Consider the following 27,094-nt stretch of genomic DNA (forward strand, 5'->3'; position numbering starts at 1 on the left):
CACTTCCTCTGCATCCACCTTCGCCCACTCCACCACAACCAAAACCTCATCCAGGTCCAACTCCACCTCCTCCAGACAAAATCCACTCAAACCTAAACCTACCCCAACTTCTAACGGACAGACCAAAGAACATAAAAACAGATCCATCTCTTCCTCCCCCTCCAGGAAACGGGTCCGTAGCACCTACAAACACACATCCACTGATGGCACCACTATCACGGGCTTTAATCCAAACTCCTCCCCCGACATTAACTTTGCTAAGACGAAACCATTAAATCACGTTTAAGGCGATTCAGTTCAACGTACGTTCTTACTTTACAATTAGACACCTACTGGCCGAGCTCCTTGAAGCAGAGAGGCCAGATATTGTTTTGCTAAACAGTACCTGCCTCAAAGCCCCTCAATGTATCCGCCATTATGGTTATACTGCACTACAGTCCCCCTATGATCCCCACGATGGGGTTGCCATCCTTGTCAATTCCAACATAAAACATGAATTTCTCCCAATCCCTTTTATTCACCAACACTGTCTTGCGGTCAGAATACACACCCACCTTGGCCCCTTTATCTTTTTCACCACCTATGCTCGCCCAAACACTACTCTCAACATACACGACCTCTCCTTAGTCTTCAACTACACCAACACACCAACTTACCTACTAGCTGACATGAATGCCAAACACACTGCCTTTCATCACACCAGTAACAACCAACTTGGTCACCAATTACTCAACTTCACAAACCATAAACACCTAATTCATCTTGGCCCAGACTTCAATACCTTCTTCAACCACACGGGCCAAGGCAAACCAGACATCATTCTGGCAAACCGAGCCAGCTCTCTATTTCAACATTACATCTCACCTGGCCCTATTACAGGCTCTGATCACATCCCAGTCATCTTACACATCTCCTCCAACCCTATCCTCATTCCAACCACACCTTCATTCTCCTACAAGAACGCTGACTGGGATGCTTTCAAACAACACATAGACAATATTAACCTCACCTATGACTACAACAACAAACCTATCTCTGACATCGATACTCAACTTGATCTCATCCAGGACACCATTACACAAGCAGCCAACATCGCAATACCAAAGAAAACTCACACCACTCGTTATTCCTTCAAACCGTCACTCAGAACAAGAAGACTAATTATCTGCTACCACAACCGCTTCCTCTACAACACACATAGATTTAATCAAGTCCGATTAGATCTCACTTACCTTAGAAACAACATTTTACACAGCCTAGACCAAGACCACAACAATCACTGGTCACGACTAATACAACAAGCGGACAGGCAGCGTGTTAAAAACACTAAAGCCTTCTGGAACTTTATCAAAAAAATCAGAGGCACTACTCCCACCAACAAATTCAAACACATCACCCACAACAACACACACATCTCAGACCCACAGGCTGCTACCAACATCTTCAAACACATCTGGGAGAACATCTTCCACGCTCACCCACCTCACCCTAACGTTATTCAACACATTCAGAACATAGAACACTGGAACACTGCACACACACAAGAAACAACACCAGACAGCCACATACATCTAGACACTCTTACCTCCTCCCAAGAACTCGACACTCCTTTCACCAACACAGACATTAAAACTCTCCTCAGACACCTTCCTCCAAAGGCTCCTGGTGCCTCTGGCCTAAACCATATTATCCTGAAACACCTTCCTGACTCTATCATTACTGCCTACACAAACCTCCTCAATGCCTCCCTTGCCTCTGGATACTTCCCTTCCCTCTTCAAAGCTGCTACTGCTATCCTCCTTCCTAAACCCAATAAAGACCACTCTGACCCTAGAAACTATCGCCCTATCAGCCTCCTCGAAACTTTAGGAAAACTCTTTGAAAAACTCATTAATCATCGCCTTCGCAGATACCTGGAACATAATTCTCTACTTTCAGATGGCCAGTTTGGCTTCAGAACACACAGATCCACACAGGATGCCATTAACATCATTCTCAACTACATCCACATAAACACAAAACAAAGAAACAGGACAGCCCTGGTTGCAAAAGACGTTGAAAAAGCTTTTGACACTGTGTGGCACGAGGGGCTCAAGTACAAACTCTGCACTAACTTCAACCTGCCTCTCAATACTCGTAAACTCCTCTGCAACTTCCTAGACGGCCGTACCATGAGAATCAAATTCCAAGGCTGTTACTCTGACTACTTCACACTAAATGCTGGAGTACCCCAGGGATCTGTCCTTTCCCCTACCCTCTACATTTTATACACTAACGACATTCCAACACCTATATACCACAACTCCATCACACTAGCCTATGCAGACGACATTACACAACTTATCACTCATGCCAATATAGATACACTCACACACAAAACACAAAATGAGGTTGACAGGATAGCCATCTGGGAACAAAAATGGAGGATCAAAACCAATGCAGCAAAATCCAGCATTACGTATTTTAACTACAGGAAACGTGATCCTCCATTACCTGTCGAACTCAGAACAGCTGACACCCGCACTTACTTCCCTATCACACAATCTGTCACTGTCCTTGGCGTTAATCTTGACTACCTTCTTCGTTTACACGGACACATTCACTCAAGGCATGCAATAGCTAGTAAGGCCCTTGCGGGCCTCTACAAGCTGAAACATGCCTCTCAACGCACCAAACTACACCTCTACAAATCCCTAATACGTCCTCTGATAACTTACTCTCCTCTAGCCCTCTCTCTTGCAGCAAAAACAAACTTACTTAAACTGCAGCGTGTCCAGAACAAGGCGCTGCGCTGGGTGCTTGATGTCAGATGGGAGGACTTCGCCACAAGCGAGTCTCTCCATGCCCAGTTAGACGTCCCTGCGCTGAATCTGTACTGGAAGAGGCTCAGTGACAGACAGATAGACAAACTTGAGACACGACATGACTACTGGACCTCTCTCCTTGACGAAGACATTCGCAGACCCACAAACCAACACAACCTTTTCTACTCCTTGCATGATCCTGCTCCTAACCCTACTTACAAATAACCTTGGATCCGCTGACAGGTACCTTCTAAGACAGGTACCATTCTCTGACCCACGTTCGCCTTAGCTTTTTTGGGTTAAGACATGACTCAGTTCTGCACTCCTCTCTAGCTCTAAAGGTCGCAAGTCCCTTACTCCCAGCTCACCCCACCGGAGTCCCAACAGAAGAACCGGAATTTCTCTTTTCAATATCTGTCCCACGATCGCCTTTGCTGCTGGGTTAAGCCCTGGCTCTATTTCTACGACTAAGAACACTCCTCTCCAGCACTATTCTTCGTCTGTCCCGTCTTCCCCGCTCATCCCATTTGGGATCTTACCTGAACTTTCGTTCGTTCGTTCACCCCAGGTAGTTCTGTTTGTGACTTGAAAAAGCCCACTGTGTGGGCGAAACGTAGTCAATAAAGGATCACATTATACTGCATTTGTGTTTATATTTCCAAGAGAAAGTTAGTGGAACAGCAGAGGCAAAGACACTAAAAGAAGGTTTGAAACGTTTTCTGTCTCATATCAGTAAATATGTGTAAAAACAAGAGAAATTTTAAGCTAATTTGCTACACAGATTCAACATCAATGGCCGACACGAAATAAGAAGAGGTGCCAATGCTTCTTAATTAAGCAGTTCAAACGCAGTATATTAAATAAGTGCAACTAAGTGCATGTAAGAACATAAAAACATAAGAAAAAAGGAACACTGCAACAGACCTACTGCTGACTCATGCGGAGCAGGTCCATTTCCCCCCCCCCCACCCGGATTAGCCCAATGACCCACCCAGTCTGGTCACCTCCACTCAAGGAAGGAGCACGGCACCAGATCCAGCAGCACAAGCTAGTCAGGTCCAACTCACACCCACGCACACCCACTCATGTATTTATCTAACCTATTTTTAAAACTACACAACGTTTTAGCCTCAATAACTGTACTCGGGAGTTTGTTCCACTCATCCACTCATAACACAAACATATTAATAAAGACTTATTACACCCTAAATGTTACTGAAATATATTAGACATTAGGGTAACAGCAACTATATAATCGTTATTAAAAAGGAGACTTAAAAAAAAAAACACTAAATAACAGACAACTGCCTCTGAATATACAACATGGAAAGCACGAAGTAATTCCAATTTCATTACTTACATTACATTTTATGACTGGATGACAGAAATTGGAAAGACTGACAAAAACTATAAATCAATGAAATACATCTTCTTCATGAAGCTTGATATTACGTACACCGAGACAATGTACGTGGAAACACTAGAACGCTTCATTAGGAAGACGGTCGCTTCTGGGGCCTTTGTTAAAGTGAAATGTTTTCCAGTTAAATATTGTGTTGAAAAAAAGTGTTTTATTTACAAAATATATCTGTGGTATATTTGAGTGGTTAGGAGAGTGGAGAAGCGAGTCACAGGAATTTGAGGCTGAGATTCACAGGTGTAAGAGATCTCGAACCGTCACAATGTAAGAGAACTCTGATATTGACAGGTGTAAGAGATCTCGAACCGTCACAATGTAAGAGAACTCTGATATTGACAGGTGTAAGAGATCTCGGACCGTCACAATGTAAGAGAACTCTGAGATTCACAGGTGTAAGAGATCTCTGACCGTCACAATGAGCCTCGTACCGTTCTTTCAGGAAGCTCGGTCTGTCTCGCGGTAAGGAGACGGAGGATCAAACCTTCAAAACATCTAGCGTTGAGTTACCTACATGGGTTTATCGCTTAACAAATTATTATTATCATTATTATTAGTTTTTGTATTAATTCATTCATGCGAACTAAATACTAAATGCGCTAAACTAATAAAAACAAAATATAAATTTTAGTTAATATATAATTAAGGAAATTATCGACTTAGAGGAAGGTAATAAAGACAGAATAAGGGAGGAGGGAGCAGTTGGCTTCTCATCTAATACCGAACAAAAAATTATACACTGTAAATGAAAACGAAATGGGAAGCATACCATACTGAACCTGTTGTATGAGACACTCATACAGTGTATGATCTGTTGTCTGAGACACTCATACAGTGTATGATCTGTTGTCTGAGACACATATACAGTGTATGATCTGTTGTCTGAGACACATATACAGTGTATGATCTGTTGTCTGAGACACATACAGTGTATGACGTGTTGTCTGAGATACACTCATACAGTGTATGACGTGTTGTCTGAGACACACACACACACATACAGTGTATGACGTGTTGTCTGAGACACACACACACACATACAGTGTATGACGTGTTGTCTGAGACACACACACACACATACAGTGTATGACGTGTTGTCTGAGACACACACATACAGTGTATGACGTGTTGTCTGAGACACACACATACAGTGTATGACGTGTTGTCTGAGACACACACATACACATACAGTGTATGACGTGTTGTCTGAGACACACACATACAGTGTATGACGTGTTGTCTGAGACACACACATACAGTGTATGACGTGTTGTCTGAGACACACACATACAGTGTATGACGTGTTGTCTGAGACACACACATACAGTGTATGACGTGTTGTCTGAGACTCACACACACACATACAGTGTATGACGTGTTGTCTGAGACACACACATACAGTGTATGACGTGTTGTCTGAGACGTTACATTATCAATTCATAATGGTTGAAGCTAATCAGAAGTGACACTCAGAAATTAAAGCATAAAAAACAGTCAAACCATACCACGGGCGGGGCTTGAACTCGCGGTTAGAGTCGTAAAACTCCACACCAAAATAATTCCAAAATCAATCCAAATATTTCTATAATAAGAATAACCATCTTTTAAGAAACAATTTTTTAACACATCGGCCGTCTCCCACCAAGGCAGGGTGGTCCGAAAAAGAAAAACTTTCATCATCATTCACTCCATCACTGTCTTGCCAGAGGCATGCCTATGGCAAATATACCAAGTATAACATCCATACACCCATTCCCCCTTAGACATATCCATGCACACACTCCCCCGTTGGACATATCAGTACCCACCCTTCCCCTTGGACATATCCTTCCTTACACACTCTCACTTCAATACACATCCTCACTTTCCCTATTCCCAGTATACATGCATTGCATGATCAACTCAGGACTCACCTGACAATGTTAAGGCCGAGGAATATGAAAGCAGAGTACTGCCACCCTACTAAGTAAGGCTCGTTGATGTGCAAAGGAAAACACATGACGTTGCTGCCGTAGAACCCTCTTACCCACAGAGCTGTAAGTGAGAGTGTGCTGGTGAGAGAGTGTGAGCGGGAGGTGTCATGTGAGTAAAGTGTTTTGCGAGAGAGGTTTTGCAGCAGTATTAAATATGAAGACACAGTCCATCACAGACGTATATACACAGAATATTTTTGTACATCTCAGTAATAATTCCAGCACAAAAAATAAGAAATGACAAGTCTGCGTCGTGTTAAACAAACGATTCAGAAAGCTGTTCCATGTGCAAACAGGGGGAACTACAGAAAGCTAAGGGTACAACAGGTTCTCGTGGGCACACTTTGAATTTAGACACAGTTGTATCATAGACATTTCAAAAAGTAATTCTTCAGGTGGAAGAGGATTAGGATTTGGACAAAAATGTGGTGGAGGCAGACTCCATGCATAGATTTAAGAGTGGGTATGTCAGGGCCCACCTGGCAAGGAGAGAGTAGATCTGGCAAGCGGGAAGTTAAGAGGTAAATAAATGCATAGAGGTACTGTAAATACACCTGTCTAGACACTCGCCCATCACATCAGGTGTCTAGACACTCTCCCATCACCTCAGGTGTCTAGACACTCTCCCATCACCTCAGGTATCTAGACACTCTCCCATCACCTCAGGTGTCTAGACACTCGCCCATCACAACAGGTGTCTAGACACTCTCCCATCACCTCAGGTATCTAGACACTCTCCCATCACCTCAGGTATCTAGACACTCGCCCATCACAACAGGTGTCTAGACACTCTCCCATCACCTCAGGTGTCTAGACACTCTCCCATCACCTCAGGTATCTAGACACTCTCCCATCACCTCAGGTGTCTAGACACTCGCCCATCACAACAGGTGTCTAGACACTCCCATCACCACAGGTGTCTAGACACTCTCCCATCACCTCAGGTGTCTAGACACTCTCCCATCACCTCAGGTATCTAGACACTCTCCCATCACCTCAGGTGTCTAGACACTCGCCCATCACAACAGGTGTCTAGACACTCTCCCATCACCACAGGTGTCTAGACACTCTCCCATCACCTCAGGTGTCTAGACACTCTCCCATCACCTCAGGTATCTAGACACTCTCCCATCACCTCAGGTGTCTAGACACTCGCCCATCACAACAGGTGTCTAGACACTCTCCCATCACCTCAGGTATCTAGACACTCTCCCATCACCTCAGGTGTCTAGACACTCGCCCATCACAACAGGTGTCTAGACACTCTCCCATCACCTCAGGTGTCTAGACACTCTCCCATCACCTCAGGTATCTAGACACTCTCCCATCACCTCAGGTGTCTAGACACTCGCCCATCACAACAGGTGTCTAGACACTCTCCCATCACCTCAGGTGTCTAGACACTCTCCCATCACCTCAGGTATCTAGACACTCTCCCATCACCTCAGGTGTCTAGACACTCGCCCATCACAACAGGTGTCTAGACACTCTCCCATCACCACAGGTGTCTAGACACTCTCCCATCACCTCAGGTATCTAGACACTCGCCCATCACCTTAGGCGTCTAGACACTCTCCCATCACCACAGGTGTCTAGACACTCTCCCATCACCACAGGCGTCTAGACACTCTCCCATCACCACAGGTGTCTAGACACTCTCCCATCACCTCAGGCGTCTAGACACTCTCCCATCACCACAGGTGTCTAGACACTCTCCCATCACCACAGGTGTCTAGACACTCTCCCATCACCACAGGTGTCTAGACACTCTCCCATCACCACAGGTGTCTAGACACTCTCCCATCACCTCAGATGTCTAGACACTCTCCCATCACCACAGGTGTCTAGACACTCTCCCATCACCACAGGTGTCTAGACACTCTCCCATCACCACAGTTGTCTAGACACTCTCCCATCACCACAGGTGTCTAGACACTCTCACATCACCTCAGGTGTCTAGACACTCTCCCATCACCACAGGTATCTAGACACTCTCCCATCACCTCAGGTGTCTAGACACTCGCCCATCACCTCAGGTGTCTAGACACTCGCCCATCACCTCAGGCATCTAGACACTCTCCCATCACCACAGGTGTCTAGACACTCTCCCATCACCACAGGTTTCTAGACACTCTCCCATCACAACAGGTGTCTAGACACTCTCCCATCACCACAGGTGTCTAGATACTCTCCCATCACCACAGGTGTCTAGACACTCGCCCATCACCACAGGTGTCTAGACACTCTCCCATCACCACAGGTGTCTAGACACTCTCCCATCACCACAGGTGTCTAGACACTCTGTCATCACCACAGGTGTCTAGGCACTCGCCCATCACCTCAGGCGTCTAGACACTCTCCCATCACCACAGGTGTCTAGACACTCTCCCATCACCACAGGTGTCTACACACTCTCCCATCACCACAGTTGTCTAGACACTCTCCCATCACCACAGGTGTCTAGACACTCTCCCATCACCACAGGTGTCAAGACAGTCTCCCATCACTACAGGTGTCAAGACACTCTCCCATCACCACAGTTGTCTAGACACTCTCCCATCACCTCTGGTGTTTACACACTCTCCTATCACCTCAGGTATCTACACACTCTCCCATCACCACAGGTGTCTAGACACTCTCCCATCACCACAGGTGTCTAGACAATTTCCCATCACCTCAGGTGTCTAGACACTCTCCCATCACCTCTGGTGTTTACACACTCTCTCATCACCTCAGGTGTCTACACACTCTCCCATCACCACAGGTGTCTAGACACTCTCCCATCACCACTCTCCCATCACCTCAGGTGTCTACACACTCTCCCATCACCACAGGTATCTAGACACTCTCCCATCACCACAGGTGTCTAGATACTCTCCCATCACCACAGGTGTCTAGACACTCTCCCATCACCACAGGTGTCTAGACACTCTCCCATCACCTCAGGCGTCTATACACTCTCCCGTTACCACGGGTGTCTAGACTCTATCCCATCAACACAGGTATCTAGACACTTTCCCATCACCACAGGTGCCTAGACACTCTCCTATCACTTCAGATGTCTACACACTCCCCCATCACCACACTTGTCTAGACACTCTACCATCACCACAGGTGTCTAGACACTATCCCATCACCACAGGTGTCGAGACACTCTCCCATCACCTCAGGCGTCTATACACTCTGCCATCACCACGGGTGTCTAGACTCTATCCCATCACCACAGGTATCTAGACACTTTCCCATCACCACAGGTGCCTAGACACTCTCCTATCACCTCAGGTGTCTACACACTCTCCCATCAGAATAGGTGTCTAGACACACTCCCATCACCTCAGGTGTCTAGACACTCTCCCATCACCACAGGTATCTAGACACTTTCCCATCACCACAGGTGCCTAGACACTCTCCTATCACCTCAGGTGTCTACACACTCTCCCATCAGAATAGGTGTCTAGACACACTCCCATCACCTCAGGTGTCTAGACACACTCCCATCACCTCAGGTGTCTAGACACTCTCCCATCACCACAGGTGTCTAGACACTATACCATCACCATAGGCGTCTACACACTCTCCGGTCACCAAAGGTGTCCAGACACTATCCCATCACCACAGGTGTCCAGACACTATCCCATCACCACCTGTGTCTACACACTCTCCCATCACCTCAGGAGTCTACACACACTCTCATCACCTCAGGTATTTACACACTCACACCATTCCAGGTGTGTGTAAGCAAACATTCGCACTACCTCAAATGTCTAGACACACGCATCAACTCAGGTATCCAAACAAACTCACAACAACTCAGGCGTCTATATAGACACCCGCAACAGCTGAGGCTTTTGCACAGATATTCCATCATGGTGTCTAAACACACACAGTCCATCACAGACGACTCGCCACTTCAACACAGGTGTCTAGACACCTACTAAGTCTGGAATGGATGATTAATATATAATATATAATATATATATATTAATATAATATAATTTTTATTTACTACAAGTACATGTACAAGGTATACAGTCCTAGCTGACATCAATGACATACTACTACATAGAAAGCCACTTGTTATGCTGAGCATGTCGGGCAAATTAGGTCAGTGTCCCAGGATGCGACCCACACCAGTCGACTAACACCCAGGTACCCATTTTACTGATGGGGAACATAGACAACAGGTGGAAAGAAACACGCCCAATGTTTCTACTCTGGCTGGGAATCGAACCCAGGCCCTCGCCGTGTGAAGCGAGAGCGTTAACCACCACATCACGAACCCACACACCTGGTGTTCACTGTAACATACACATCTGATGCTCACTGTAACACGCTCACCTGGTGCTGGTGTTCACTGTAACAAACACATATCTGGTGCTCACTGTAACCTACACACTAGGTGCTCAGTGTAACACACACCTGGTGCTCACTGTAACCTACACACCAGGTGCTCACTGTAACACACACACCTGGTGCTTACCGTAACACACACACCTGGTGCTCACTGTAACACACACACCCGGTGCTCACTATCACACACACACCTGGTGCTCACTGTAACACACACGTAGTGCTCACTGTAACACACAAACTAGGTGCTCACTGTAACACACATAGTGCTCACTGCAACACACACACCTGGTGCTCACTGTAACATACACACACACACACACACCTGGTGCTCACTGTAACACACACACACACACACACCTGGTGCTCACTCTAACACACTAGGTATTCTCTGTAACCTACCTTCCTGTGTACTCACTGTATCCCAGTTTCCTGAGTATTCACTGTTTCCCAGCTGCTTAAGTACTCACTGTATCTCACCTTCATGAGTACTCACTGTATCCCAGCTTCCTGAGTACTCACTGTATGCCAGCTTCCTGAGTACTCACTGTATCCCAGCTTCCTGGGTACTCACTGTATGCCAGCTTCCTGAGTACTCACTGTATCCCAGCTTCCTTGGTATTTACTGTAACACAAGTATGTGAGTACTTACTGCAGTCCTGGTCCTTGAGTACTTGCTGTAGCCCAGGTACTTGTGTACTCATTGTATCTCAGGTACATGAGTATTCACTGAAAGTAAGGTTATCGTGTACTCACTGTAATACAGGTATCTTGAATGGGACTCACTTGGGAAGAGGGCCAGGCTGATGGAAGTGAGCCAGATAACAGAAAGACACATCCTGGCACTCTTCTCAGACAACGTACTGGAGTCCAGCGTCTCACTGATGTACAGGTAACGTTCCAGTGACATGAACGTCAGGATGAACACCGACGTCTGGCGTGATATAAGAGAGGAAATAACGCACAAGTAATTAGAGACTCTGTTTTTAGGTTGTTCGCCACGTCTTACACACAAAAACACTCGCACAACGTTTTTACTAAACTGTTGTAGCTATTCTCCCTTTCTTCAGACCAACCTTGATTGACACTCGTGCTCTACAGTCTGGATCATTGTTCCAGATTATGGAGAACTCTTCTTCAGGCTGAGGGACTGACCACCTCATAACTAGGTTCTCGAAGTTGATGGACTAATTACATCGTCTTTACGTATCTTCTGCTTCTTTTGCCCCGTCTGTATTCGACTGAAAAAGCCGGCTATATGTGCGAAACCTTTCACAATCACAAACACACACACACACACACACACAAGTGGGATAAAGACAGGATGTTCCAGGGAGGGGACACAGAAACAAGAGGCCACAATTGGAAGTTGAAGACACAAATGAGTCAGAGAGATAGTATGAAGTATTTCTTCAGTCATAGAGTTGTAAGGCAGTGGAATAGCCTAGAAAATGACGTAGTGGAGGCAGGAACCATACACAGTTTTAAGACGAGGTTTGATAAAGCTCATGGAGCGGGGAGAGAGAGGGCCCAGTAGCAACCGGTGAAGAGGCGGGGCCAGGAGCTAGGACTCGACCCCTGCAACCACAAATAGGTGAGTACACACACACACACACACACACACACGCACACACACACACACACACACACACACACACACACACACACACACACATACACACACGCTGTAATTTAGCCTAATCCAACAAAATATATTTTAGATATGTTTAAAATAATATAATAATAAACAAAGACAATGAAATATATATTTTTCGTTAGGTTCAGAATGATTTTTGTGAAATTATTGCATACGCAAATTTTCGCTTGCCTTATTCGACAAGAAGAGCTCTGCTATTTAAGCCAAAATCGCAAATTTTACTTATTCGGCACGATATATATATATATATATATATATATATATATATATATATATATATATATATATATATATTATATATATATATATATATATATATATATATATATATATATATATATATATATATATATATATATATATATATATATATATATATATATATATATATATATATATATATATATAGAGTGCTGAATATGTAAAACTGGTCAATTAACAAGAACTCATTTAAAATTAAGTCCTTTCTAAAATATTCTCTTATACGTTTAAAGATATATTTTTTTCATTAATGTTAATGTAAAAATTTTTAATTTTGCTCCAAACGAATCTTAGGAAACTTACCTAACCTTATTATAACAAGAACAATTTATTTTAGTCTAACCCAACTAAATATATTTTAGATTTGTTTACAATAATTTAATACTAAGCAAACACAGTGAAATATATTTTTTTTCGTTAGGTTCAGAATGATTTTGGCGAAATTATTGCATACACAAATTTTCACTTGTCCTATATGGCAAGATGAGCGTTGCTATTTAAACCAAGATCGCAAGTTCTGCCTATTCGGCACGACATATATATATATATATATATATATATATATATATATATATATATATATATATATATATATATATATATATATATATATATATATATATATATATATATATATATATATATATTTATTTAAAGACAAAATACATTGACAAAACATTCACAAAAATATGATACAAAGTAAAACAACATAGGTAACTCAGAGCTACATCTCGAATACTTCGTCCAGCTCCCCTGCGGTGGGCCGCGTGCCCAGAATGCTGCAGGCATTTCCTCTCTGGATCGCAACACTGAGTCTCTGAAAGAGGAAGCTGGTCGCCCTGTGGTCCTTGGTTTCTATGATGAGCTTTTCACCCAGCTCTTTGAGGAACTTTAGAGCACACTTGCCCCATGCTCCAAGGGTCTCCGACCCTATTGGAATGAAGTTATAGCAAGGGGGAAGGTCTTCATATTTTCGGATCTTCTGGGTCTCCCTGTGGCTGGCAGCTCCACCCCCTTCCACTACAGAGTATGGCAAGTAGGTGTCTGCCAATGTGGCAGCACAGGTGTAGTCCCAGGCAATCTGCTTTCCATCCTTCCAGGGTAGCATAGTGGCTCCATCAGGACGCTTTTGACTTCCATCAGACCTCTGTACTTGGGGTTCCCGTTGAGCTGGGCAACGGGCTGTGGCGAGGCTTCTCTTTATTATGTCATTGATCTCCTCATGTCTGGCATACTTCCCTTCTGCTGTGTGGCACACGAGACCATGGAGTCCGAATTGATCAGCTGTCGCCCTGCCGCAAATACACCTATGTTCGGTGAGGATGGGGGCGGCTAGGCGAAGAGCAACACCAATCCGAATGGCCTGTGGGTCGAGACGGGTGCCCAGGGAGGAATTGGGAACAGCTAACAGGAAATCTCCTGAGTGTGGTGCCTTCACTGCCAGGAGACGAGCTTTGTTCTTTCCTGAAGCATTGGAGAGCATTGTGTTGGCGATTTTTTCCATGATCGGTTTGTCCCAGTGGGACTGTTTGTGCTGTTTGGGAGGAGCTGGTCTACTGGAGGAGTCTGTAAGGGTGTCCCACCGAATTGCTGCTTCAGTAAACCTGGGGTCTTGAGCTCCTACCAAGTCTCTCAAGCGTTCGGGCACTATCTTCTTGATATATATATATATATATATATATATATATATATATATATATATATTATATATATATATATATATATATATATTTAGATATATATATATTTACATATATTTAGATAAGGCTAAAGAGGTCTTTGTGGCATTTATGGATTTGGAAAAGGGGTATGACAGGGTGGATAGGGGGGCAATGTGGCAGATGTTGCAAGTGTATGGTGTAGGAGGTAGGTTACTGAAAGCAGTGAAGAGTTTTTACGAGGATAGTGAGGCTCAAGTTAGAGTATGTAGAAAAGAGGGAAATTTTTTCCCAGTAAAAGTAGGCCTTAGACAAGGATGTGTGATGTCACCGTGGTTGTTTAATATATTTATAGATGGGGTTGTAAGAGAAGTAAATGCGAGGGTCTTGGCAAGAGGCGTGGAGTTAAAAGATAAAGAATCACACACAGGGTGGGAGTTGTCACAGCTGCTCTTTGCTGATGACACTGTGCTCTTGGGAGATTCTGAAGAGAAGCTGCAGAGATTGGTGGATGAATTTGGTAGGGTGTGCAATAGAAGAAAATTAAAGGTGAATACAGGAAAGAGTAAGGTTATGAGGATAACAAAAAGATTAGGTGATGAAAGATTGAATATCAGATTGGAGGGAGAGAGTATGGAGGAGGTGAACGTATTCAGATATTTGGGAGTGGACGTGTCAGCGGATGGGTCTATGAAAGATGAGGTGAATCATAGAATTGATGAGGGAAAAAGAGTGAGTGGTGCACTTAGGAGTCTGTGGAGACAGAGAACTTTGTCCTTGGAGGCAAAGAGGGGAATGTATGAGAGTATAGTTTTACCAACGCTCTTATATGGGTGTGAAGCATGGGTGATGAATGTTGCAGCGAGGAGAAGGCTGGAGGCAGTGGAGATGTCATGTCTGAGGGCAATGTGTGGTGTGAATATAATGCAGAGAATTCGTAGTTTGGAAGTTAGGAGGAGGTGCGGGATTACCAAAACTGTTGTCCAGAGGGCTGAGGAAGGGTTGTTGAGGTGGTTCGGACATGTAGAGAGAATGGAGCGAAACAGAATAACTTCAAGAGTGTATCAGTCTGTAGTGGAAGGAAGGCGGGGTAGGGGTCGGCCTAGGAAGGGTTGGAGGGAGGGGGTAAAGGAGGTTTTGTGTGCGAGGGGCTTGGACTTCCAGCAGGCATGCGTGAGCGTGTTTGATAGGAGTGAATGGAGACAAATGGTTTTTAATACTTGACGTGCTGTTGGAGTGTGAGCAAAGTAACATTTATGAAGGGATTCAGGGAAACCGGCAGGCCGGACTTGAGTCCTGGAGATGGGAAGTACAGTGCCTGCACTCTGAAGGAGGGGTGTTAATGTTGCAGTTTAAAAACTGTAGTGTAAAGCACCCTTCTGGCAAGACAGTGATGGAGTGAATGATGGTGAAAGTTTTTCTTTTTTGGGCCACCCTGCCTTGGTGGGAATCGGCCAGTGTGATAATAAAAAAATAAAATAATATATATATATATATATGTATATATACATATATATACATATATATACATATATATACATATGTATATATATGTATATGTATATATATGTATATGTATATATATGTATATATATATACATATATATACATATATATATATATATATATATATATATGTATATATATATATATATATACATATATATATATATATATACATATATATATATATATATATATAATTTAAGAGGTATAGAAGAGTGGGAAAGTAGTGGCAGCACTCAAAGAGCAACTCACCTCAGAGGATACCAGTGCAAGGATCCCGGCGAAGGTACAGACGTAGGAAGCAGCCCACTGTAGGGCATAGGAGTGAAACTTGCCCCTGGTCCTGACATCCTGCACGCCCACGATCACCAAGTACACGCCCATCAGCAGGTCCGCCGCTGCAGAAGACATAGCAAAAAAAAAAAAATAAGTGAAAAGTAATGGTGGAACATGTAATATTTTTTTTTGTCTGTATTTACTGCTAACTTTTTTTTTTTGACTTATTTTTTGGTTGCAAGTGTTGACTCTCAGCTCCTAGACCCTCGTCATGTTAGTCTCATGTGACGTATAATCTCAGGTCTTTATGATGTTTTTGGGGGTCAACCATCATCACCTCTTTGAGCCGGTTATTCTGCTACTTGACCTCTCTGTTTCTGAAGAAATCTTATTTGACACACCTGTGATTCATCTGTGTCGCTTGTCTTTTCAACTCTGCTCTCTTTTACTCATGTAGATTTTTACTCATGTAGATTCGTTCAAATACTCTGACTATTGTGTATATTGTTGTCACATATTTCATCTTCTTCCTGTCTTTTAATGAAAACTGTGGCATGCAAAGAGTATGTTACAGTTTATTCGGCGTATGTACACACTCTCATATAGGCTGCCTCTCACTTGGTGAACCAGGTGCTAAGGGTTTAACGATTTTTTTAGTGTACCGGTCGTTAAATCAGTACCTTGGTTTATTGTCTAATCATAGGCGAGCCCACCAAATGCTGAGGTGACGTGGTTTACTTAGTCAGCATTTGCCAGACTTGCCTAGCAGCTGGTTGATTACAGTGCTCTCTATGGCTTCTGTCTTTGCCAGTCTTTGTCCCCGTGTGGTACGCTTATATTCAACTCCTGTACATAGTGTACATAATTGTATATATATCTAGTGAAAGGAATATAAGTTAAATTTTACTGCTGAGTTTTTTTGCTCCAAAAGCCCATTATGACCAGGTCACAGGTCATTCTTTACATGTGTTCGTAATAAAAACATCTTTATTTTATCTCTCGTTTTCATTTACTTTATTTATGGACTAGCCACCTTGACAAGCTCTGCACTTTCTCTAATTTTCTTCCCATGTTTCAGAAGGTGTGGGCAGGATACTGGCGCTGCTTACTTCACAATGGTTAACATGTGTTAATGTTTCAGAAGGTGTGGGCAGGATACTGGCGCCGCATACTTCACAATGGTTAACATGTGTTAATGTTTCAGAAGGTGTGGGCAGGATACTGGCGCTGCATACTTCACAATGGTTAACATGTGTTAATGAGTCATTAATTGCACTTACTGAGATACTTTATCTTTGACTTACCAAGCAACATACTTACTACACCGGTTAGTCGAATAATGTTTATCACTGGTAATTTACTGGGTAGTAATACCTGGAGCATACCTGAAGTATATCTGGAGCATACCTGGAGAGGGTTCCGGAGGTGAACGCCCCCGCGTCTCCGTCTGAGACTAGACCTAAGACCCTTCAGTGTGGCTTGCAGCCTCAGCTTCTCCGAGTCTACACTCACTTTCTCTCCCCACACACACTTTTATGCTTCATTGGCTGTGAATTCTATTAGCCACTAACTTAACTTCTTAGAGTGTGTCCAGTTTTAGGAGCAAATAGTTCAGGGTTAGTGAAAAGAAATCCTGGAGTTTTGTAACAAGGTTGCATAAGTAAAACAATGAACAATTGGCGGACTACAAATTCTGCGAGTGGAAGATTATTGATATTTGGCCAGACATGGTAGTAGTAGGCAGTGATACTCGAGACATGGTAGTAATAGGCAGTGATACCCGAAACATGGTAGTAGTAGGCAGTGATACTCGAAACATGGTAGTAGTAGGCAGTGATACCCGAAACATGGTAGTAGTAGGCAGTGATACCCGAAACATGGTAGTAGTAGGCAGTGATACCCGAAACATGGTAGTAGTAGGCAGGGATACCCGAAACATGGTAGTAGTAGGCAGTGATACCAGAAACATGGTAGTAGTAGGCAGTGATACCCGAAACATGGTAGTAGTAGGCAGTGATACCCGAAACATGGTTGTAGTAGGCAGTGGTACCCGAAACATGGTAGTAGTAGGCAGTGATACCCGAAACATGGTAGTAGTAGGCAGTGATACCCGAAACATGGTAGTAGTAGGCAGTGGTACACGAAACATGCTAGTAGTAGGCAGTGATACTCGAAACATGGTAGTAGTAGGCAGTGATACCCGAAACATGGTAGTAGTAGGCAGTGATACTCGAAACATGGTAGTAGTAGGCAGTGATACTCGAAACATGGTAGTAGTAGGCAGTGATACTCGAAACATGGTAGTAGTAGGCAGTGATACTCGAGACATGGTAGTAGTAGGCAGTGATACCCGAAACATGGTAGTAGTAGGCAGTGATACCCGAAACATGGTAGTAGTAGGCAGTGATACCAGAAACATGGTAGTAGTAGGCAGTGATACCCGAAACATGGTAGTAGTAGGCAGTGATACCAGAAACATGGTAGTAGTAGGCAGTGATACCCGAAACATGGTAGTAGTAGGCAGTGATACCAGAAACATGGTAGTAGTAGGCAGTGATACCCGAAAAATGGTAGTAGTAGGCAGTGATACCCGAAACATGGTAGTAGTAGGCAGTGATACCAGAAACATGGTAGTAGTAGGCAGTGATACCAGAAACATGGTAGTAGTAGGCAGTGATACCAGAAACATGGTAGTAGTAGGCAGTGATACCAGAAACATGGTAGTAGTAGGCAGTGATACCAGAAACATGGTAGTAGTAGGCAGTGATACCAGAAACATGGTTGTAGTAGGCAGTGATACCAGAAACATAGTAGTAGTAGGCAGTGATACCAGAAACATGGTAGTAGTAGGCAGTAATACCCGAAACTTGGTAGTAGTAGGCAGTGATACCCGAAACATGGTAGTAGTAGGCAGTGATACCCGAAACATGGTAGTAGTAGGCAGTGATACCCGAAACATGGTAGTAGTAGGCAGTGACACCCGAAACATGGTAGTAGTAGGCAGTGATACCCGAAACATGGTAGTAGTAGGCAGGGATACCCGAAACATGGTAGTAGTAGGCAGTGATACCCGAGACATGGTAGTAGTAGGCAGTGATACCCGAAACATGGTAGTAGTAGGCAGTGATACCCGAAACATGGTAGTAGTAGGCAGTGATACCCGAAACATGGTAGTAGTAGGCAGTGATACCCGAAACATGGTAGTAGTAGGCAGTGATACCCGAAACATGGTAGTAGTAGGCAGTGATACCCGAAACATGGTAGTAGTAGGCAGTGATACCCGAAACATGGTAGTAGTAGGCAGTGATACCCGAAACATGGTAGTAGTAGGCAGTGATACCCGAAACATGGTAGTAGTAGGCAGTGATACCCGAAACATGGTAGTAGTAGGCAGGGATACCCGAAACATGGTAGTAGTAGGCAGTGATACCCGAAACATGGTAGTAGTAGGCAGTGATACCCGAAACATGGTAGTAGTAGGCAGTGATACCCGAAACATGGTAGTAGTAGGCAGTGATACCCGAAACATGGTAGTAGTAGGCAGTGATACCCGAAACATGGTAGTAGTAGGCAGTGATACCCGAAACATGGTAGTAGTAGGCAGTGATACCCGAAACATGGTAGTAGTAGGCAGTGATACCCGAAACATGGTAGTAGTAGGCAGTGATACCCGAAACATGGTAGTAGTAGGCAGTGATACCCGAAACATGGTAGTAGTAGGCAGTGATACCCGAAACATGGTAGTAGTAGGCAGTGATACCCGAAACATGGTAGTAGTAGGCAGTGATACCCGACACATGGTAGTAGTAGGCAGGGATACCCGAAACATGGTAGTAGTAGGCAGTGATACCCGAAACATGGTAGTAGTAGGCAGGGATACCCGAAACATGGTAGTAGTAGGCAGTGATACCCGAAACATGGTAGTAGTAGGCAGTGATACCCGAAACATGGTAGTAGTAGGCAGTGATACCCGAAACATGGTAGTAGTAGGCAGTGATACCCGAAACATGGTAGTAGTAGGCAGTGATACCCGAAACATGGTAGTAGTAGGCAGTGATACCCGAAACATGGTAGTAGTAGGCAGTGATACCCGAAACATGGTAGTAGTAGGCAGTGATACCCGAAACATGGTAGTAGTAGGCAGTGATACCCGAAACATGGTAGTAGTAGGCAGGGATACCCGAAACATGGTAGTAGTAGGCAGTGATACCCGAAACATGGTAGTAGTAGGCAGGGATACCCGAAACATGGTAGTAGTAGGCAGTGATACCCGAAACATGGTAGTAGTAGGCAGTGATACCCGAAACATGGTAGTAGTAGGCAGTGATACCCGAAACATGGTAGTAGTAGAAACATGGTAGTAGTAGTCAGTGATACCCGAAACATGGTAGTAGTAGGCAGTGATACCCGAGGTAGTACTAGGCAGTGATACCCGAAACATGGTAGTAGTAGGCAGTGATACCCGAAACATGGTAGTAGTAGGCAGTGATACCCGAAACATGGTAGTAGTAGGCAGTGATACCCGAAACATGGTAGTAGTAGGCAGTGATACCCGAAACATGGTAGTAGTAGGCAGTGATACCCGAAACATGGTAGTAGTAGGCAGTGATACCCGAAACATGGTAGTAGTAGGCAGTGATACCCGAAACATGGTAGTAGTAGGCAGTGATACCCGAAACATGGTAGTAGTAGGCAGTGATACCCGAAACATGGTAGTAGTAGGCAGTGATACCCGAAACATGGTAATAGTAGGCAGTGATACCCGAAACATGGTAGTAGTAGGCAGTGATACCCGAAACATGGTAGTAGTAGGCAGTGATACCCGAAACATGGTAGTAGTAGGCAGTGATACCCGAAACATGGTAGTAGTAGGCAGTGATACCCGAAACATGGTAGTAGTAGGCAGTGATACCCGAAACATGGTAGTAGTAGGCAGTGATACCCGAAACATGGTAGTAGTAGGCAGTGATACCCGAAACATGGTAGTAGTAGGCAGTGATACCCGAAACATGGTAGTAGTAGGCAGTGATACCCGAAACATGGTAGTAGTAGGCAGTGATACCCGAAACATGGTAGTAGTAGGCAGTGATACCCGAAACATGGTAGTAGTAGGCAGTGATACCCGAAACATGGTAGTAGTAGGCAGTGATACCCGAAACATGGTAGTAGTAGGCAGTGATACCCGAAACATGGTAGTAGTAGGCAGTGATACCCGAAACATGGTAGTAGTAGGCAGTGATACCCGAAACATGGTAGTAGTAGGCAGTGATACCCGAAACATGGTAGTAGTAGGCAGTGATACCCGAAACATGGTAGTAGTAGGCAGTGATACCCGAAACATGGTAGTAGTAGGCAGTGATACCCGAAACATGGTAGCAGTAGGCAGTGATACCCGAAACATGGTAGTAGTAGGCAGTGATACCCGAAACATGGTAGTAGTAGGCAGTGATACCCGAAACATGGTAGTAGTAGGCAGGGATACCCGAAACATGGTAGTAGTAGGCAGTGATACCCGAAACATGGTAGTAGTAGGCAGTGATACCCGAAACATGGTAGTAGTAGGCAGGGATACCCGAAACATGGTAGTAGTAGGCAGGGATACCCGAAACATGGTAGTAGTAGGCAGTGATACCCGAAACATGGTAGTAGTAGGCAGTGATACCCGAAACATGGTAGTAGTAGGCAGTGATACCCGAAACATTGTAGTAGTAGGCAGTGATACCCGAAACATGGTAGTAGTAGGCAGGGATACCCGAAACATGGTAGTAGTAGGCAGGGATACCCGAAACATAGTAGTAGTAGGAAGGGATACCCGAAACATGGTAGTAGTAGGCATGGATACCCGAAATGCGGTAGCAGTAGACAGGGATACCCGAAACATGGTAGCAGTAGGCAAGTATACCCGAAACATGGTAGCAGTAGGCAAGTATACCCGAAACATGGTAGCAGTAGACAGGGATACCCGAAACAAGGTAGCAGTAGGCAGGTATACCCGAAACATGGTAGTAGTAGGCACTGATACCCGAAAGAAATTGAAAGCAGTACCTGAATTAGCACATGAACAATTCTAACACATTCCATATATGCCTACTGGCATATATGCCTACTGGCATATTTTTGAAATTCAAAGACTATTTTAAAAACAAGACAGGAAATGGAAATAATTCAGAGAGGCATTCTTTCTATTTCCTGTCCGGTTTTAAAATCAGTCTGCTATAATTATTTATTCTAATACACGTACCGTAATCTTTTCTTCGGATATCACTGACTACTGCTATTATTTGTGCCCAAATATGAAATGTCTTCTTGCACTTCCATAATATAAGTCTACCATTTCCTTATTTATTTGCTTTACAAAATTCGAGAATTTATTTTCCTTAACCCTGAGCTGGTTGTTGGTAATGGAGCTGCATCTGTCGTAGTGCTAATTAACTTTCCGGATTATCTTCAACACCAGAATACGTCAGACACATGATATTATTAGCCTACCATATATGCTGGTTATCTGTTCCTGTTTACAAATATTGGCACAACATATTCTGAAGAATCTGTTATTGATTTTAGTTAGTGGTTTACACGGTACATGTGTCTCCACTCACGAACCCATAGTGACACAATGTCATATCCAATCGTCTCTCAGGAATCCAATTTACTCTATAGCTTCTTTCCGTCTTTCTTTGTGCGTATATTGTTCCATTCCTTTTGGTGTGGCCTTTGTTTGGTGTCGCACCTGATAACACAGAGGGAATATTTTTAAATTGTTTCTTTTATTGCGGAGAGACTTTGTTATCCTTCTTCTCGAGTCTTCCTTCTACTACAGTTTTATTATTTTGTCTTGTTCCTTCTGTTGCTTTTCTTCAGATTTAGTATTTCTTTTCACTTGAGCTGATACATGTCTAACTCTTCTGCTAACTTCTATATATTTTGTTGTCATAGTCAACACTTAGACATCTTATTTTGTGAAATATAGTATCTTTATGTACTAGGCAGGAACCAGGACATCTAATTCGTCGTATTCTCTTTATCCACATTGTATATCATAAAAAATTCTCAGTCTTATACAGTAATAAAATCTTCTGAAATTTATTTACTCCCATAGCACCTCATGGTATGTATCCTCACTACGACCTGGTCACAGACCGAGCCGAGGGGGCGTTGACCCCCAAAAGCCTCTCCAGGTATACTCCAGGTATATATTTACTTCTGAAGAATATTCGAGGCTCAAAAATGTGTGATCGATACCACCAAGACGTTGATCAAAGTTGATTGTACTTACATCAGACAAGCTTAAGGTGAATACCGAGTCCTGTCGTGCTTACTCATATGAAGAAAGTTGTGTATAAGGGATGCATCAACAGTACGGCGTCTATGAAGACTAAAAGAGTAGACAGTTGTACTGAAATACCTGTCAGTAGGATGACTGTGATTTCTAACATGACAGAAAAGAGCATTATTGGTGTCGGCATGTCTAACACCTCTGTTGTGTTCTTTAAGTTTGTGAGAAAGAGAGAGGCCAGTTTCTGTATAGTACTGGAAACGACAAGAGGAGCAGGAAATGCAGTAGATTACCATGAAGGTTTGGCGAAAAGGAAGGTTTATATCTAAGTAACGGAAAAAGTTATTAAAATCTGAGAGACTGGAAATATAGGTAAGGCAAAGAACAAGAGATTTCACAGGAGTAGAGAGTTTGGAAAAGAAGGAAGTCCGTTTAACATGGGAGAACGCAGAGATTATGAAATCAGTAGCCAAGGCGAGTATTACAACGCAGGAGTCCAAATGGCCTGCTATCCTGGGTGTAAAGGGAGCAAAATAAACACAGCAGAAAACTTTTGACTTATATTATCCTTCACCAATTTAGAACAGCAGTATGTACACTATATACACTATGTACTGCGATAGGTATTAGTGCACTCCACGGTAAGCAAGGCAGAATAGAAGCCACTAGAGAGCAGACCGTGCTTCAACAAGCTCTAGAATGGGAATGACAAGGGCAGACAGGAGAGTGGTACCCACATAACCTCTGCAATTGCCAAAACCATCTTCTTACTGGCTGGAACCTGGGTACTGCTTGAACGGCGGGGCCCCATCGTCAACCCTCAGTTCCCTGGTTCGCTGGTTGGGGGAGATAGCCTGTGAATGAGGGTGTGTACATGCGCCGAATAAAGGTTACGTACTCTTTGCATGCCACAGCGAGAGAACGATTTGCGAGGAGTGGAAATTTCCGAGTCAAATAGGAGGACACGGAGAAAGAGATAAATATGAACACTTTTCTTAATAGAGGAAATATAGTATGAAAAGTAATGAATGTACATACCACTGTGGTGGCATGTGTACATGCCACCACAGTGGCATGTAGCTTGTGGTAAACGGTAAAAAGAAAACCCGCAGCCGAGCGATGGACAAGTACATCAAAGAAAAGAAGCAAAGAGTTAGATTCCAAGTCAGCTTTTAATATGATAGAAGGAGCAAGATTGATAAAGACATCGAAAAATGTTTGGGAGAGATTAGAGTCTTGGGGCCAAATAGCAAAGATGTCATCTACATAGCGGAGCCAGAGGGAAGGGTGCACATCAACAGTAGGAAGTGGAACAGTTAGCAAGAACAGGGGATAGAGGAGAACTCACAGCAATACCGAAGGCTTGAGCATAAAATTTGCCTTGAAAGGAAAAGAGTTGGATTCCACACACAGGCGAATAAGAACAAGAAAAACATTAGTAGGTATAGAGGGATACAACAACCCTTCACTGGCGTTCCCTCGTTCATTCTACAGGAGGCTGGGCATACTAGATATTATGGCCTGGGTAAAGGACCAGGTACCAGTTGTCATCAGATCAATCAGACTGGTAAGTAACCTTGTCGAAGGGCGAGTTCATATAATTTAGACCTGGGACGGCTGGGATCTACATGAACTCGACTGACGTGATTAATCTGTGTCAGTCAAAGTAGAACTACCTAATTATTAACAACAATATTATTTCTTTGCTTTCACATTTCTGTTTTGTCTTATGCTGTCTGGTGGAGGATCGTGGATCGCTGCTTCTACTACCTAAGGCACCCCAGCCTGTTTCTCTGCTTATTATGTAGTCATTAGGCTTACATTAGTCTTCCCTCTCATTTCATTTTAACTACACTATATATTTGTGTGTGTGTGTTTTTCGGCTCCTGGCCCCGACTCTCCGTTGGCCGCTACTCAGTTTACTCTCCCATAAGAACATAAGAAAAAAGGAACACTGCAACAGGCCTACTGACCCATGCGGAGGAGGTCCATGTCCCTTCCCCCCCGGATTAGCCCAATGACCCACCCAGTCTGGTCACCTCTACTCAAGGAAGGACAGCACCAGACCCAGCAGCACAAGCTAGTCGGGTCCAACTCACACCCACGCACACCCACTCATGTATTTATCTAACCTATTTTTAAAACTACACAACGTTTTAGCCTGAATAACTGTACTCGGGAGTTTGTTCCACTCATCCACAACTCTATTACCAAACCAGTGCTTTCCTATATCCTTCCTAAATCTGAATTTTTCCAACTTGAAACCATTGCTGCGAGTCCTGTCTTGGCTGGAAATTTTCAGCACGCTATTTACATCCCCTTTATTTATTCCTGTTTTCCATTTATTCCTGTTTTCCATTTATTCCCCCCTAATTCTACGCCTTTCGAGAGAGTGCAGATTCACGGCCCTCTGTATATCCTCATACGGAAGATTTCTGATACATGGGATCATCTTTGTCATCCTCCTCTGTACGCTTTCCAGAGCATTTATATCCATTCTGTAATACGGTGACCAGAACTGAGCAGCATAGTCTAAATGAGGCCTAACCAAGGATATATAGAGTTGAAGAAAAACCTGAGGACTTCTATTGTTTATACTTCTAGATATGAAGCCAAGAATTCTGTTAGCTTTATTGCGAACACTAATGCACTGTTGTCTTGGTTTTACATTACTGCTAACCAGAACTCCTAAATCCTTTTCACAATCAGTAGTATTAAGATCTACATTATTTAGTTTATATGTCCCATGGTTATTTTCCTATCCAACATTTAGAACTTTGCATTTGTCTATATTAAACTGCATTTGCCACTTCTCTGACCATTGCATCAGTCTATTCAAATCATCCTGGAGTGCTCTAGTGTCCTCATTAGAATGAATTGGACGGCCTATTTTGGTGTCATCAGCAAATTTGCTTATATCGCTATTTATTCCCTCATCTATGTCGTTTATGTAAATTGTGAACAACAACGAGCCCAACACTGACTCCTGAGGAACACCGCTTGTGATGTGCCCCCATTCTGATTTCTCCCCATTTATGCAAACTTTCTGCTGCCTACTGGCTGGGTGAGCCCTATCATACCTATTCGTCAACTATGTATAGATAATGCCTCTATCTCTTGATTGTCTAGAGGCAATACACTTGTTTCTCACTCAAAGGAAAACAAAGTCCTAACATTCCTGTGATTCATGTATGTTTTTAACTTCCAGCTGTGCCCTCCTGTATCTGTTTCCAGTTTCTTGAAATGACTTGTCCTGTCCACTCTACCAGTTTATCTTAGTATTTTGATTCTCGTTATCAAATTATCATATCGTTATCATATCATCAGTTAAAGATCCTTAATTAAGTCTCGTCTTATCGCCCAGATCCCTTAGCTCTTGGATTAGTCTTGTTGTAAACCTCTACACGTTTTTCCAGCTTCTCGAGTGCACTATCACATGTGGTTCTGTACTGGTGCTGCATACTCTCAGATGGGCCTGGCGATGTTATATACAATGTTGTGAATGTTGAGGTTTCTAAAAGCTAATCTTTGATTTACCAGTTTGCCGTTTGCTGCGAAGGTTACTCTGTTGTTGCGTTCCTCCGGTGATGTGCTCAGAGCTATGCTCACCCCAGGACCTCATCTTTCAGGGACGTCTGTACACTTTGACCTTCCCTTCAAGCCTGTAATCTAATTGGCCTTTGTCAGACTATTCCTTCGTCCAAATATATTTGTACTTTATCCTTTTATGTTCCATATGTATTCTCCTCACTAGGCTCACGTTATAAGCAAACAGGGATATCTCTAAAACTATTTCTTCTTTTATGTACAAATAGTAAGAACAGTTCTTGTCTAAGTATGGACTCTTGTTGAACTCCACTCGTCAGTCTGACTCCTTCTGCCGGACAATCACTCATTCTTAACTTTTAATTATTTC

At 43.5% G+C, this 27,094-nt stretch overlaps 1 protein-coding gene across 1 annotated transcript in view; it reads right to left on the reverse strand.

The window, feature by feature from the left end:
- Positions 1-27,094, reverse strand: part of LOC128698323 (relaxin receptor 2) — a 152,823-nt gene that overhangs the window by 32,764 nt on the left and 92,965 nt on the right. Inside the window, exons 5-7 of the mRNA XM_070097819.1 lie at positions 15,879-16,024; positions 11,331-11,478; positions 6,135-6,255 (exon numbers count right to left, since the gene is read on the reverse strand). Of these exons, the coding sequence (XP_069953920.1) occupies positions 6,135-6,255; positions 11,331-11,478; positions 15,879-16,024 (415 nt within the window). The remainder of the gene's footprint in view (positions 1-6,134; positions 6,256-11,330; positions 11,479-15,878; positions 16,025-27,094) is intronic.

This window comes from Cherax quadricarinatus, chromosome 59 (genome assembly GCF_038502225.1).
Source record: "Cherax quadricarinatus isolate ZL_2023a chromosome 59, ASM3850222v1, whole genome shotgun sequence".
In the NCBI taxonomy this organism is placed as follows: domain Eukaryota; kingdom Metazoa; phylum Arthropoda; class Malacostraca; order Decapoda; family Parastacidae; genus Cherax; species Cherax quadricarinatus.